Source organism: Staurois parvus, unplaced genomic scaffold (genome assembly GCF_062004578.1).
Source record: "Staurois parvus isolate SC_StPar_1 unplaced genomic scaffold, SC_StPar_1.0 ptg000287l, whole genome shotgun sequence".
In the NCBI taxonomy this organism is placed as follows: Eukaryota; Metazoa; Chordata; class Amphibia; order Anura; family Ranidae; genus Staurois; species Staurois parvus.
This window is the reverse complement of record NW_028318083.1, coordinates 10,262,501-10,279,220: the sequence shown is the minus strand read 5'-3', so window position 1 is coordinate 10,279,220 and position 16,720 is coordinate 10,262,501. Positions and strand designations below refer to the sequence as shown.

Below are 16,720 nucleotides of genomic sequence, written 5' to 3'. Positions count from 1 at the left end.
CTAAAAAAATTGTACAAATTTAATTTGGGTACAGTGTTGACTGAATAATAGGCATTCAAAATGTGAGAGCCGTGAAATGTGAAAATTGGCCTGGACTGGAACGGGGTGAAAGTGCCAGTATTGAAGTTGTTAAAGGATATAGGATTACAATGGGGATGGTTTGTAGATGCATTTAATTGGAAAAAAATATGGTAAACACAAATTATAATTCTCAATATTGCAAACAATGTTAACCCCTTCCTGCTGCCGCCTCTCGGCCCTTTAAGAGGTTCTAAATGCCGGGAGGTGGACATGCCGATCATGTGACCACTGTGATTGGCAGTCACATGATCGGAAAGCTCCAGATTGCAAGTAGGCATCGGGGGCTTTCTGGTACCTTCCAGTAACTGGGCTGGGAGAGCTCAGGGTGCACAGAAACTTTTTACATAGGGCCGCATATATGAGGCCTCTCGGTGTCAAAGCCCAACCACCGAAAGGCCACATATATGCATATGGCCGGCGGGAGCAGGTTAACCCATAGTACTTATTTATGACGTTTTTAACCACTTGCCAACCGCAGATAGCCGAATGACAGCTTAACCGTGGCTGGCCAGTTCTGGGAGGGCGTCATATGACATCCTCCCAGAACGCGCCCTCCCGCACACCCCACCAGTGCCACCCACAAGTGCCCAGCAGTGCCACCCACCTGTGCCCATCAGTGCCTAGTAGTGCCACCCACCAGTGCCCATCAGTGCCACCAATCAGTGCCGCCCATCAGTGCTGCCCAGCAGTGCCATCCAGCAGTGCCCAGTAGTGCTGCCAGTCAGTGCCCAGCAGCGCCGTCAGTCAGTGCCACCCATCAGTGCTCATCAGTGCTGCCCATTTGTTCCCATTTAAATTTATATGAGAATCGATAAGTATCATTTAGGGAATTAAAAGCAAGCCTGGTGATAGAAAGCTACTGCTGCGCTGCCTCTTTAACTAATCCAGAGTGCTGTTTTACTTTATTTTTTTTACAACAAACATATTTATATATTAGATTGTGAACTCTCACGAGTATTGTAATTGTACTGTTTCCATTATTTTGTAAAGCACTGTGCAAGTAGTTGGCCCTGTATAAATCCTGTTGTTTTTTTTTAACAAAAAACTGGCAAAATAATTCAGTTAAAAATGCATAAACAGAAAGGGTAAGGGACAGTTCATATCAGAACATGGGAAAGGAAAAAATGTGGGAAAGGAGCATTCTATGCGTGTTTCCAGCACTAGATTCCAAATGCACTGCCTTTGCAATCTGCTGGGGGTGCCAATAAATTGTTAATGGCACCCCAAATGTAGATTGCAAATGCAGTGCGATTGCAGGCACCAGATCGCATGTTACCACAGTACCATGCAATTGGTGTGGAATGTTTTTCAAACTAATTGCTGTACACTCTGGTGCCATTTCAGCCCATTCAAATAAATAGGCTGAAAATCGCACTCCAGGTGAATGCGCGGGAATCGAACAGGAACGTCCACTGTGTTCCTGTGCATATCTGGTGTTGAGTCAGCCCTAACTTTAAAACAAATAGTCTCTCTCTGAACAAATACAAAACCATAAAAAGTGCTAGTAAAACATGCAGTTTCTGGGTAAAACAGTCACTTCATAAAAACTAGTGTAATGTAATATGAATGAAAGAGTATTTACCTGCTATCCAGTTCCTCAATATCCTTGATGAAGGTTCCTCCTTGGTGTTTACACAGGTTCTTACAAGCTTTTAACACATCCCCATTCTTAAACACAATGAAATTTTTACCGCTGTCCTTATTTCTCAAGAAATTGATCCCTTCTTTTAAACTTTCCACATCTGAAGCTGGGATATGTAGGAGAGTGTTTGCTGTTTGTTCCATACTAGAAAAAATATCCAGTAGTTATAGATTAGATGCAGTCAATTATTTTTGTATTAAAACTTAAAGTTAAAACAGATGCTATTATGGTGTAGGATGTAACAGGTGTGGTATGAAAAGTCAAAGAACTGTTATGTGATGTGCCGTACCATACCAAAGCATATCAACCTAACCGGCAAATGATATAAGATACCAACTGCTATCAGTTTCATGGGGGAGTTGTAAAGCTCTGCATTGGAAATCCAATCATCTCAACTGACATTGCATCACGTTCAATGCTGCTGCTTAGAACACAGAACATGAGCATGAAACACACATCACAAAGACTCTCAACCTGCATGGGTGAGAACCCTGGGTGCTACCTGACCCTTATTACACCATGACACTGCGTAGCACTGTTCCCTAGTGGTCTGATTATGTCAATATTTCTGTGCTCAAAGAGGTACATTTTTTTGCATGGAAATATGTTGTATTTTTATTGTAGGCCTGTAATTCTTAGGAATAACTCACTGAAATCTGTCCGAACCAGAGTCTAGTAAACATCCCAGATATGATAAAATTTGAAACACGAAATCATAAATTATAATATAATAAATAATATTAAATAAATAATAATGGCGTCCTTCCTGGAACGCGCATTGTGCATACCCGCAGGGCGCGATCTCTCACCGGCTGTGTACCTCAGACACGGCCGATGACAGATCTGTGTACCCACCACCGTTACCAGTACCATGTGATCTGCCTTGACCAATAACAGCAGGTCATATGACAGTTGTATACAATGGATGGCTTCCTTTCATGCCATACATTGTATACAAGTGTGTCTAGCTGTGAATGGTCACAGCGATCACATGCACAGGCTGGGCCAATCACAGCTGTGTCGTGTGATTAGCTGTGGCCAATCACAGCTTATCACAACAAAAAAACCCTGATTGAATCGATTTCATTCAGTTAAATGCTTGCTTATAGCAAAAAAGGTCTTTGCTATAATCAATCAAATTGTGTAAAAAAAAAAAAAATACTGATCACTTCCCCAAAGTAGTACAATGTTACTATGGTAACATTATACTACTTTCATTGTGTTTAAGAATGGGGATGTGTTAAAAGCTTGTAAGAACCTGTGTAAACACCAAGGAGGAACCTTCATAAAGGATATTGAGGAACTGGATAGCAGGTAAATACTCTTTCATTCATATTACATTACACTAGTTTTTATGAAGTGACTGTTTTACCCAGAAACTGCATGTTTTACTAGCACTTTTTATGGTTTTGTATTTGTTCAGAGAGAGACTATTTGTTTTAAAGTTAGGGCTGACTCAACACCAGAATTGCACAGGAACACAGTGGACGTTCCTGTTCGATTCCTGCGCATTCACCTGGAGTGTGATTTTCAGCCTATTTATTTGAATGGGCTGAAATGGCACTAAAGTGTACAGCAATTAGTTTGAAAAACATTCCACACCAATTGCATGTTATTATGGTAACATTATACTACTTTGGTCATAATGCAATATGAAAAAAAATCTTTAAAAAAGAGAAAAAATGTAATAAAAAAAAAAAATTATAATTTTTTTTTTCGTACTGTCACCAGTCAGTGTTCCTGATCACTGCCACACCAGTTATATAATGACGCTGTACTGCACTGGTGACTGTATGTAAAAAATAAATTGTGAATTTTTTTTTTATTTTTTCATTTTCCAAAAATTATGACAAAAAAAATTACAACTTCAAAAAACTCACCATGCCTCTTATGAAATACATCGGACAGTCTACTTTTCAAAAATAGGTCATTTGGGGGATATCTGTACTGTTCTGACATGTATGGGCCTCAAGAAATTAGATTAGCTGCAGTATTGCAGTATTGATCAATTTTCAGATATATCCCATAGTTTGTGAACTATAACTTTCGTGCAGCCTAAATAATTACTACTGATTTGGGTTATTTTCACCAAAGACACGTAGCGAAATACATCTTGGCCTAACTTTATGAAGAACAATTATTTATTTGCAAACTTTTATAACAGAAACAAAGAAAAACGTGGGTCTTTTTTGAAAATGTTCGGTCTTTTTTAGTTAATTTAGCAAAAAAAATAAAAACCCCGGAGATGATTAAATACCACCAAAACAAAGCTCTAGTTGTGTGAACAAAATGATAAAATTTTAGTTTGGGTACAGTGTTGCATGACCGCGCAATTGTCATTCAAAGTGTGACAGCTCTGAAACCTGAAAATTGGCCTGGGCAGGAAGGGGGTAAAAGTGCCCTGCATTGAAGTAGTTAAAGCAGAGTTCCTAGAGAATAAATTGGTGTTTTTTGCATTTTTTTTTATGTCAAACAGTTTTTGCGTAGTGGTTATTCAAACACAATTTTTGGGGTAAAAATACACTTTTTTTAATTTTAGTGCAAAAAAACACAATACATAACCCAATTTTTTGTATAATATAAAAGCTGATGTAACAATGAGTAAATATATACCAAACATGTCACGCTTTAAAGTTGTAAATGCCCGTGCAACATCAACAAACAACGTAAATTTTACTATTCATAGACAACGCTTTAAAAGCCTTTACAGGTTACTACTTTAGATTTACAGAGGAGGTCTAGGCTAGAATTACTGCCCTGATCTGACGCTCATGGCGACACCTCATATGCATGGGACGATCGCTGTTTGTGTGCATGCGTGTTTTCACCTTTGCTCGCAAGCATGAGGGGAGACGAGGCACTTTAATGTTTTTGTTTTTACACTGTTGCTTTAAATTTCTTTTTAATCACTTTTAATGCTGTCACAAGGAATGTAAACATCCCTTGTGACAGCAATAGACATGTGACAGGTACTCTTTGTGGAGTGATCTGGGGTCTATAAGATCCCACATCTCTCCAGTGCACTTGAAAAACACCAAGATCTGAGTTTTTGAATGCTTTCAGATTTTTAAAAATGGTGCAGATAGTTTCCGAGTAAATCGAAAATGATGTCAGGTCATAGTTTCCAGTTTGCTATAAGGGAGAGCCAATTGAAGCTGATCCCAGCTTTGATTGGCAATTTTGCCTTCCGGTGGATGTGGTAACTCAGGTTTTTCCAGTGGGACAGGAGATCCTGAGAAAGCCGCAGAAGGTGGCGGGAAGGGGGGACATCCCCTCCTGCTGCTTCTACAAGCAATCAATTGGTCATGCAATGCTGCACCCAAAGGATATTTACGTCCTTTTTTCACACAAATAGAGCTTTCTTTCAGTGGTATTTGATCACCTGTGCGCTTTTTATTTTTTGTGCTATTAACAAAAAAATACAGAACATTTTGAAAAAAAACAATATTTTTTACTTTCAGCTATAAAAAATATATAGTAAACTCAAAGTTAGTCATAAAATAGTAAAAAAAATTCCAATAAGTGTATATATGTATACAGCACTGCGCTAGTTTAACTGGCAATTATGACGTCATGCAATGCTGTACATGAAATTTATGTCCTTTTTTCACACAAATAGAGCTTCATTTTGGTGGAAGACTGAAGTGGGAGACTTGAAGCACTACAGCCAGAAACTACATGGTGGCTGCAAGATTGAAGACTGCTTGAACCACCAGACCAGTGTGGGGTTTCTTTGCATTACTTTTGAGAGAACTGATCCAAAAAAGAACAATGTATGGGAAAACTGTCACTGTCATTTTCTCTGGGTTGTGTCTATGTTTCTGTCAGTTTAGATCAGAGTATTCCTTTTCTCCATTTATCACAAAAACTGCTCCCTGCTTAGCTATTGATTTACAGAGCCCTATCTCAGGAGATAGCTGTAGTTCACCACAGGATCCAGAGAAGGGAGGTTCCATCCCAGGCTGCAAACACCCATCCATCCTTAAAGGGGACCTTTGGCAGGACAAATTCCTTTATCACCCAGGAATTACCCGCTGTGCTGTATACCATCCAGAGGGAGGATATTCCATACCTGACTTACCTCATCTATCCTTAAAGGGGACCTCTGATTACATATTTTATATGCGTATTTACAATACGCATCTGGTGAGTGCATATTCTTACCACATCTTTGAGCACATCACTGAATATTGAAACCTCTCACAACTGTGATTGACACCTTAGCACGGACTGTCACTTTATGAACAATTTATTTTATTCATACATATTCTTATTTACGGACACTATTTTAATTTTAACGCTGCACTTTGATTTTATATGTTTATTGAGGTTTTTATTTGGTTACCTTTTAGTGCATTAGCAGCTTCATTTGATCGCTCACTGATTCCCACTTTTTATAGATAATTTAAAGCATATGTAAACCCTCTCTTTGTAATACAACCCATTCATTTTAAAACAGAAATAAAAGGCAAAATATTTGTGTATACATATAAAAAGCAATATACATTTTTCCCCTTCTTTGTAAGTGATCACATATCCTCTGTTGTCGGATGCATGAGGAACTAAGGAAGGAGAAACAGCATTACGCTGATCTTCCTAGTGAATGGCTGTGAAGGGGGCATGTGAGAACAAGTCTGATCATTGGAGGAGAGCAGGCCGAGTTCCCATCACAGCCATAAAACTGGCTCTATCATTATGCCATTCAGGGGCATTTACAGATGAGACTGTAGTTAAAGCGGAGTTCCACTCACCCTGTCAAAAAATAAAAGTCAGCAGCGACAAAAACTGTAGCTGCTGACTTTTAAAAACCAGCCACTTACCTGCCCTGTGGTGTGTCCCCCGCAGCCCGTTTCACCGGCCGTCCTGTATTCCAGGAGGCCAGCATCTTCAGTGTGGGCACTTGGCTGTGACAGTGTGGGCACTTGGCCGGGTAGCACTGGGCTTCATGAATGGGCCTGTAGTCTTCTGGGACCTGTCACGTGTCTTAAAAGACTGCAGGGAGGGAGGACACCTTCTGCTTCCGGTCACCTAGGCGATCGGACCAGAAGTGGGAGCGGGCACCTGTCAAATTCAGGTACCCGCTCCCCCCGCCCTCCAAAGGTACCAATCCTTAATGGGGAGTGGGAGAGCAGTCCTTAAAGTGGAACTTCCCCTTTTAGGTGGAGCTCCACTTTAATCTTTTTCCCCCTAGTGTCCAGTACTGGGACTGCTACATCACTTCCTGTTAGCAGAGTGGACTGTTTTTTTCTGACAGAAAATGATCTTGGGACCTGTAGTCCTACAGCCAATTACATCCTGTATTCCTGAGTACTGATCCACAACTACCAGAGAGCTGGGGAACAAGAAGGATGCTGGGAAAGCAGCTATATTCTACAAGGGACTAGCTCGCTCTCTTGGTGATGCCAATCTCAACACCTCTGCATTGTGACTGTCACTGTCGGGTCTTCATACAGACGTCATTGCTTGCCGCGGTGACAGGCCATCAGGCGGTAACTCTGCACTTCCCTGAAAACAGCCAAAGAGCCTGGGCAACAACTCTTGTTTCTAGAAGACCGTGCTATCCATACGATTGGTGAGCAAGTGGATGCCCAACCTCTTTCTGACATCACTCTAGAGATACTGTATGCAGACACCTTTACACCTCAGTTACCAGGAGACCTTTGCTTTGAGCAGTACCACGACGTATCTGTTTAACTTCATGGCATTACCAGTATTAATTAATGCTTATGGGCCCCACCGTTGCTAGCAGAAGACAGTGGATACCACCACATCAGGAACATCGTGGGACTCAAGTCGCAATCTCTAGTTAAAGGGACCTTTCCTCTTCTAAGGTCATTGTTAATTAATTTTGGGTATTTATATCTATTTATGGCAGAGTATACATTTGCATAATTCTCTGCATGCCCTGTTGTGGTGCCGGTTGCACGGAGGCAGCTGATAAGTCAACAAGCCTTTTCTCCTCCCTCTTGTTGCTGGTGTTGCAATTAAATAGTTGAAGCTTACTACTCATGACTGTAAAACCTGTTAAACGTTACTAACTGATTATTCCTATTTTGACAATATTCTGCTTTTATGCATTAAAGCGATTCTAAAGGTTATTTTTTTTTTTAAACAACATACTTACCTGCTGTGTGCAGTGGTTTTGCAGAGAGCAGCCTGGATCCTGACATCATTGCTTACTACGTGTGAAATCTGTGAATGATCACATGGTACAAGGCTATTCACTACAGTCTTGTACCATGTGATAAGCTGTGACCAATCACAGCTCACACAGTATTTCTCAATGGCTGCACGAATGCAGCCAGAGAGAAGGAGTAATGATTGCTTTTACAGCTTTTATGGGTGTAAAATCAATCAGTGTAAAAAATCGTCATCACCCCCCCAAGTAGTGCAGTGTCACTATGTTTAAAAAAAATATAAACAATAATATAAACAAATAAAATAAAAATGTAAAAAAAATTGTTTTGAAAAATTATAATTTTTGGTTATAAACTAATTGGGTTATTGTTTTTACTAAAAAGATAACTGAATAAATTTTGCCCAAGATTTATGAAGAAAGATTATTTATTTGCTAATATTTATAAGAAAAACACTTTTTAAAAAAATGTTTGGACATTTTCATTTATATAGCAAAAAAAAATAAAAATCCCAGTGGTGAATAAATACCACCAAAATAAAGTTGTATCTGTCTAAAAAAAATGCTAAAAAATTCATATGGGTACAGTGTTGCATGACCACGCAATTGTCATTCAAAGTGTGACAGCACTGAAAGCTGAAAATTGACCTGGACAGGAAGGGGGTAAAAGTGTCCAGACTTGAAGTGGTTAATAAAATGTCCTGGAATGTCCTTGTACCAAGCTGAACAGACCCTCTCAGGGACACCTGTCTTTTTTTGTGTCATTGCCCACCACAACTCTGCACAGACATCGGGACATTTCAACATAGTTGCCACAGCCGGGGGCCTACATAGTTGCACATGGATTTGTTATATTGCTGCCGTGTGTCATGTGGATAGATAACAAATCTCTTCCCCCTCTCCCAGCAGTAACTGTCATTTGCTGCAGCTCTGTGGTGGAGGACTGAAGGAGCCTGCCCCCCCCCCCCCTGGCAATGCTGTATGAGTGGGTGAGGATGGGGATGTGCCTGGTCTCCTCATGCCTTCTTCAGGTGCTGTGTGAGTGAGCGGAGCAGAAGCCATGGACTGTGTGCAAAGCCTGGTAAACTCTGTAGTGGGATCGAACATCTTGTAAATCGTCCACCAGCCACATGACATAATGGTCTTTTCTCAGTTTAGTGGGTTTCCATCATTCTTTTTTTATTAGTTTTTCTTGAAACATTAATATAACTTTATTTAGTTGCATCATGAAAATACTGTACTGGACTCTTTGACCAACATTCGATGAACAATAACACCTACTTATACAATGCCTGTAGTCCCTTTACTACAATACAGGTCACAAACTCTTGTGCAGGTGCAAATTATAATTTGATCTTTGCAATCATTTATTTCCCACCATTTCTAACAACTGTTTGCTTATGAAAATTGGATAAACAGTCAATGGGACTAGGTTGTGGATATTTTGTTCATTGACTTTCAGGCTAGGACAGCACATCGAGATGTTTTCCACAAATGTCTATTTGTATGTCAACTGTACATGTACCTTGGGGACTGTGGGAAGATATTAGGAAAAGTTCATTTAATAAATCCCTGCTGTTTGTGTATGTCTGATAATAAAAAATAGCCAAGTCTTGCCCTCCAGCGGGTGGATATATAGTTGAGTCTTTCAACTGTTTAACCAGTCCAGTGTAAACCCCAGACATGAAATACAGTATGAGCAAAGCATATCCCTCTATGCCAGGGGTCCTCAAACTTTTTAAACAGGGGGCCAGTTCACAAACCTTCACACTGTTAGGGGGCCGGACTATTGTTTGAAAAAAATATAAACAAATTCCTATGCACACCGCACATAACTTATTTATAGTGCAAAAAACTGGAAAAAACAATACAACAAAATGCATTGTACTCTGTAACACACTGTACTCTGCAACGCACTGTACTCTGCAACGCACTGTACACTGCAACGCACTGTACACTGTAACACACTGGACACTGCAATGCACTGTACTCTGTAATGCACTTGACACTGCCATGCACTGTACACTGTAACGCACTGGACAGCGCAATGCACTTTACTCTGTAACACACTGGACACCGCAATGCACTGTACACTGTAACGCACTGGACAACAAAATGCATTGTACACTGTAATGCACTGGACAACAAAATGCACTCTACTCTGATAGACTGGACACCGCAATGCACTGTACCTGGTGCCTGGTGCGCTCTCCCCCTTTCCTGTCCTGTTACTCCTTTGGCTGCGCGGTGAAATCTGGGGCTTGCAGGCTGCTGCTCACTGGGTCCTCGCTGTCGAGGACCCAGCAAGCGGCCTAGCTATTTGCCGGCCAGAGCCGTTTTTTTTCTTTCAGCTGGCCCAACGGGCTGGATAAATGTCTTTGGCTGGCCATATGCGGCCCATAGGCCATAGTTTGAGGACCCCTGCTCTATAGGGTGTCCTTGCTTCCTGCTGCTTCATTTTTCTGCTGTCAGCAAGAGTCACATCTGACAAGTATTCCTGACACCGAGAGAAAAATGGTGACAGGGGAGGGATCTCCGGCAGATTGACAGCCTGTTTTGTTCATGTGTGTCCCTTCCCTACAATCAGCTCTCAGAGCTCTTCTCACTGAGCTCTGCAGTGTGTAATTTCATCTCTCCACCCCCTTTTTTGAGAACTCTCAGACAAGCTGAATAAATTCAGCACTTTGAACAGATGTAGAGAATAGAAGACTGCAGATAGTCAGGTACTGAGGCAGCAATGGCAGAGTTCCCCTTTAATATGAACCAATGTGGTAGCACCCAGCTAGTGCAGAGTTCCCCTTAAATATGTAAGGTTTTATCTTGCAGAGTTGAGCTAAGTTCTGACTCCTACCCCCACATTTCCTGGTTGATCTAATTTAGCAGGTGACAGTCTGAGCAGAAACCGCAAATATCTGTCTGGTGCAATTTTTAAAGTTTTTACACACAAGTTAAAATCTACATTTTTTGCTAGAAAATTAGTTGTAACCCCCAAACATAATAGGTTTTCTGAAAGCAGAGGCCCTGTAGAATAATATGGTTGCAGTTGCAATTTTTTATGTGGCACAATATTTGCACAGCTATTTATACAACATATATTTTCAGGAAAAAATAGTCACGTTTCTCTCCTTTGGAGAAATCTTCCTATATCCGCTTCCTGACCAGCGACCTGTCCATATGTTGCTGGACATTTGGTGGTTATACTGGAGTGTTGCCTGCAGCTGCAAGCATCACCCTGGCACTGTTTTTTAGATTTTTAGAGTTGGCAGTCGGCTCTCTTGTACAAACAAGGCTGACCCTAGGTTCACATCTCTGCGGGTGGTGCCGCTGTGGATCCATGCAAAAATCCGTGCAGTCACACCACCCGCACAGAGAATTGCGGACTCGTGGGAGGGTGCCATTAGTTCTAATGGCACGCCGCCCGTACTGGAAAACGCAACCGTACCAGAAACCGAGGTTCAAATGAATGGGCTCTCGTGCCCGTGCAAAACGCGGCCCGCACGGCCGCATAGATGTGAACTGGAGGTAACAAAGCTAACAAGCAGAGGTTAACCACTTCTCATTCTCTTCACACTCTGGGAAGAATTTGTCAAAATTGGATCAGCCAGAATCTGGGGCAGCTGTGTCAAAGCTTAGGTGAACAAGCTGAAGATATAAGCTGACTGACTGTCATGCACAGCTGCTCCAGTATTGATAAATTCCCCTCGCAGTGTACACTGGACATGGGAGGGCTACTGAAGTTGTTATGACCTGGCTGTCAGTGGTATCAGAGTGGAAACTGGAACAATCCACACTTTTACGCTGCTCTGCTCAGGGTTGTAAGGGGAGGAGGAGTGAGTGTCCTACCAGCAATGCACCAGTGCCTGCCTGATTTGGATGCCCCAGGACCAATGGCGGTGTAAGACATTCAGAAAGGAGGAAGTGCTGGGGGGGGAAGGAACTCGTGACTAAGATTGAACAACACTGAAGTGATCCCAGTGCACTGCAATCAGCATACTCTGTACAGTGAATACTGGGTCACTTTTGCCTGAACTGTTCTAATTGGTTTTCTGCATCTCTGGCCTATTGGCCATTATTTGATAACTTGGTATACTTGTTACAGTCAGCGATTGTCCCACACAGAATTGACTTTCATGAGCCAGTGGTTTCATGTAAAGGTGGTCCAAGGGGGAGAACTAGAAAAAGGAGAAGGGGTGACCTCCACAAATTCTCTGCTTAACAATATGTAGCTCAGCAAAGTGTGTACAGGGCAGCATGTAATCTCAACCACAGAATCCACCAGAGCTCCCAGGCACCGACCCCAGTACAAGCACTATTTCACACCGTTCAAACAACAGTGAGGGTCCATGACAACAGCAGGAAAAAGTAGTTGGCCTGTAATAAAATCAACCCCAATGTGAACATTTGGCCTTGTTCATCTTGCATTTAACCTAAGTTGGTACTTGACCATGGCTAGAAGAATCTGCAAGGAATAATGCATGCTTTTGTTTCTCATGTTGTAAATTCACAGTCTCAAATGATAGATGATTTTACAAAATTAGGATTTTCTAATTGGCAAAGTGCATTAGAGAAGGATTGGGTATTCAACAAGCATGCATGTAGCCACTGTCATGTGAAAGCTTCTTCCTTGTGGGCTGAGATAATGAAGAGAGGCAATGAGGGAGACTGTAGCCCATCAAATAGGCCCAAACCAGATTGAGTGGAATGGGTACTATGTAAAAAGCAAAGAGAAAGTTTTTAAATTCCTAGTTGTAAATGAGTTGTCTCTCCATGGGACCTCTGAGAGCCCAGAGTCCAGGAAAGAAGAAGGCTTTTTCTGAAGCTATTTAAAGTGGTTGTAAACCTCAGACATGAAATATGAACAAAGTTTATCCCTCTATAGTGTGTACTTGTCTCAATCAAGAGCACTAAGTGTCATTTATGTCTGCTGCTTCATTCCTTTGCTATCAGCATGATTCACTTCTGACAAGTTTTCCTGACACCAAGAAAAAAATGATGACAGGGAGGGACCTTCACCAGAGTGACAACCTCAGCTCTGTTCCTGTGAGTTGTGTGAAGAGGGCTGTGTTCCTTCCCTCCAGTCAGCTCTCAGAACTCTCCTAACTGAGCTCTGCAGAATGTAACTTCAGCTCTCCACCCCCTTTTTGACAGCTCTACAAGATTTATAAAATTCAGCACTTTCAATGGATGTAGAGAAGAGATGACTACAGATAGATAGGTACAACTTATGTAGGAGGATTTGTTTCATCTCTATGTATCACTTCACTAGGTATATGAAATGGTTTGCAACCACTTTTAGCTCAGATTACTCAGAGACAGTACATGGAATAGCACAGAACGCAAAATATACATTGAATAATGTGCAAAATGAGATCATTGAAACTATGGCATGGCGTGTGTTTGAAAATCAGCATGCTATCTTGTATTTTCTCTCTGAGATTTCAGAGAATACTACTGCAGGAATTAATATATACAGTATAGAGAAGCATCAGGACAGCATTTGTACACAAAGAAAACTGAAGATCTTTGAACTAGGTGAATTTCTTGTTCAGATTCTTGGGGGTTTATTTACTAAAGCTGGAGTGTCCAAAATCAGACTCCCTTCTGCATAGAAACCAATCAGCTTCCAGGTTTCATTGCCAAAGCTTCATTGAACAAGCTGAGGTTAGAAGCTGATTGGTTTCTATGCAGAAGGGAGTCTGATTTTGGACTCTCCAGCTTTAGTAAATAAACCCCTTGGTGTCTTGAAGCCTACAAATTCTGTTCTGCAAGCTCACTCAGTACACCTCTGCAGTGTTGGGAGGTTTTTACACCTTCAGTAATTGACTCTTTGCATTCGCTGAATGATATTCAAGGAAATCCTTCATGTACTCAGTGTAGCTCAGCCAGCAGTTCTAATGTAATGCAGTTGCACACCTCTGGCTTTGACCAGAATATCCATGGTGCTGTCATCTCCCTCGCCCCAGTTGAGAGTATATTAAAGGTGTGTTGAAAGTATGACACAGCAAGGTGTTTGTAAATCCTTTAGTTTAAAGAGCCTTTTTGTATGTTTGTTTTCAGACAAAGTATTCCTTTCTCCAGTACCTGCCAAGGAAATGTTCCTTATTTTATTTGAATTAGGAGTTGGTCCTGTCAAAAGAGCCATTCAGGAAAGAGGACAACCTCTACAACTACAGTTTGGGCCCTATGAAGTTCATTGATGTTTTTTTAAAGAGCTCTGTCCTCATGGTTTGCTAAGAACATTCCACTTGTGTTTCACTCTTTGAAATTTACTCCACCATTAGAGATACAGGCTGACTAGGGGCATGGACATCCATGGTAAAGGTATGCTGTATGCAGAGTTGGGAGCTGGGCCACTCTTTACACATTTATTCATTATTACAGGTTGGACATTCTCTATAGGACATAAAAGTTTTTTGCTTCCTCAGTTTTTGGGCATATTAAAGTTACCTTCCTCTGTGCTGCTGTTTCTTGACTAGGGTATAAAATATAAAGTTCAGGTCTTCCCCAAGCTGCCTGGCCACTTCATTAATAGGCCAAGGTTTGATAATAGGCCTGAATAGACCAATGGAAGTATCGGCCCCCACAGATCTAAAAGCTGTAAAACAGTTTACACTTAGAAAAAATAAAGAAAAAGCCCTTAACTTTGTACAAATTGGCCAGTGGCACAAAAGGTTATTATTATAGTTTGTGAGCATCCTCGCATGCCACACTGCAGTGTCTTAAAAAAATTTAATTACGTGTCAAAACAGAGCGCACTAAATAACACTTCAGTGTGGGCCTCTTTTATTGTATCTGCTGCCAACAGCATCATTGTGGTCTACAACCTCTGCCTGCAATGCATCATCCATGGCAAAAGTACCAGCCAGTCATTTGGGTACCACCTGCATGAGAAAACACATGACTGTACCACAGAGCTTGATGGGAGCAGCATCTTGATGCACTTTCTGCATCTCAATCTTTTCACATTGACAGAGCTGACCGATCCAAATCCATTTAGCCCCATGAGGCAGAGGCAACAGGAGACAAAGGAGTAATATAAGGAGGAGGGTTGAGGTGTTTTCAGTGAGGAGGAGGAGTAAATGGGTTTGGGGGGGGGCTTCAAGGGAGAGGTTTCACCCTTCTCCAATCCTGGGAATTGAGAGGCAAATCATGCATTTTTATTTGAACATGCACTTTCCACTGCATATACAGTATTTACATTTACTTTCAATAAGTTTTTATTGCAGTTATAACATAATACAACAAATAACCATCATCAATTTAAAAAATGAGCAATACAGGATAACAGAAGATAAGGAGCACATAATGAAAGAAGAGGGGTGCATACATTCTGCAAGTGTAAAGCTATAACAGCTAAATTCAAATAAAATCAAAGAAGAACAATGTTCATCATCCCCCATGTATCACTCCCTGAAAGGGAACCCCTGGAACCAGACACCTCAGGTGCATGCTTCAAATATTCCTTGAGATTGGTAAGACTACCAGAGAGAAGGGAGAAGAATAAAGAAAAAGGAAAAGAAAAAGAGTCAGAAAGACATGTCCAGAGCATGATGACCAAGTGACATACATCCCTCGTCCCCACATATCAATTATAAAGTAACTTTAAAAAAATCCACCAAGGGTTCCCACGTACTTTCAAATCTAGCCACGGTATCATGAAGTATACTAACAGCGTTTTCCTGCACCATAATTCAGGTGATCTTCTTCTTCGCCTGGGCCACAGAAACGAAGGGGCATCCTTCACTTCTGCATTAAACAGAGCCACAGAGAAGTTTGAGGAATGGATAGCCCTGTAACTTGTGTAAAATAGCAAATATGCCATTCCAAAAGCCTTTCAACCGTGGACTTTCCCACCATACATGAAACATGGATCTATTCATGCCATATCCCCTGAAAAAGAGAGGAAGAGCCGATGGATACATTTTAGCTAACTGTATAAGAACCAAGTACCAATGGGTAAGTAGTTTAACATTAGCTTCTATCAAAGATACATTCATAATACCAGTGTATGATCTTAAAAAATGTTTGAGCCAGACCTCAATCTCGACCTCCTCCCCAAGATCTTGTTCCCAGTCAGACATATAAGAAAACTTGCAAGGAGAAGCCAGTAGCGGTCCATATATGAGAGAGATACCACCTGCCTGACCAGTGTCCTGTGCGCACCATTTTTCGCATGGAAAGACCCTATATTATGCCGACTTATTGGGTAAGAGGGACCGCAAAACAAAAAAGCGAGATCTGAATAAATCTAAACCATTCCATTTGGGGCATTTCTAATGCCTCAGCACAATAACGCAACGTAAAGGGCCCTTTATGGGTAAAATACTGTCCAATCCGATATAACCCCTTGTCGAGCCACCATTTAAATGCCTTAATATCCTGTCCCAGCGGAAAGTTTACTTTGTTAAAATATGCGCCAGCGGGCAACATGGGGAGACCAATGCGGAGTTAGCCTTGAGCTTTTCCCATAGTGATACCAATTGAAACAGGTTTGGAGCCAATATTGGTGGGAGCGATTCTGTGAGGGACACCAAAGTAAATAGTTCAATGTAAAACCGGTGACTGCCATCCTTTCCATATAGACCCAATCCGGTTTATTACTTCTTCTATACACCACTGAAAGTTGGGCCAATTAAGCTACCTGATACCTATAAAAGTCCGGGAGTCCCAGCCCACCCCTGGGCTTAGGACAGAAGAGGATCTTTTTAGCAAAATGAGGGCCCTTGTAGCCCCAAATATATCTAATTACTGAAGATTGGAATTTCTCCAAGACCACACATGGGATAGGAATGGGGAGAGACGGAAAGTAATACAGAAGTCGTGGGAGCAAGGTCATTGTAACGTAATGTAGTCTGCCCAGC

General features: G+C 41.4%; 1 protein-coding gene across 1 annotated transcript in view; it reads right to left on the bottom strand.

Annotated features, from left to right (window-relative positions):
• The window catches only part of LOC149458374 (cytidine monophosphate-N-acetylneuraminic acid hydroxylase-like), a 253,892-nt gene that overhangs the window by 215,010 nt on the left and 22,162 nt on the right, over window positions 1–16,720 (bottom strand). The window contains exon 2 of the mRNA XM_089682231.1: window positions 1,664–1,867. Within this exon, the coding sequence (XP_089538357.1) occupies window positions 1,664–1,866 (203 nt within the window). The 5' untranslated portion in view covers window position 1,867. The remainder of the gene's footprint in view (window positions 1–1,663; window positions 1,868–16,720) is intronic.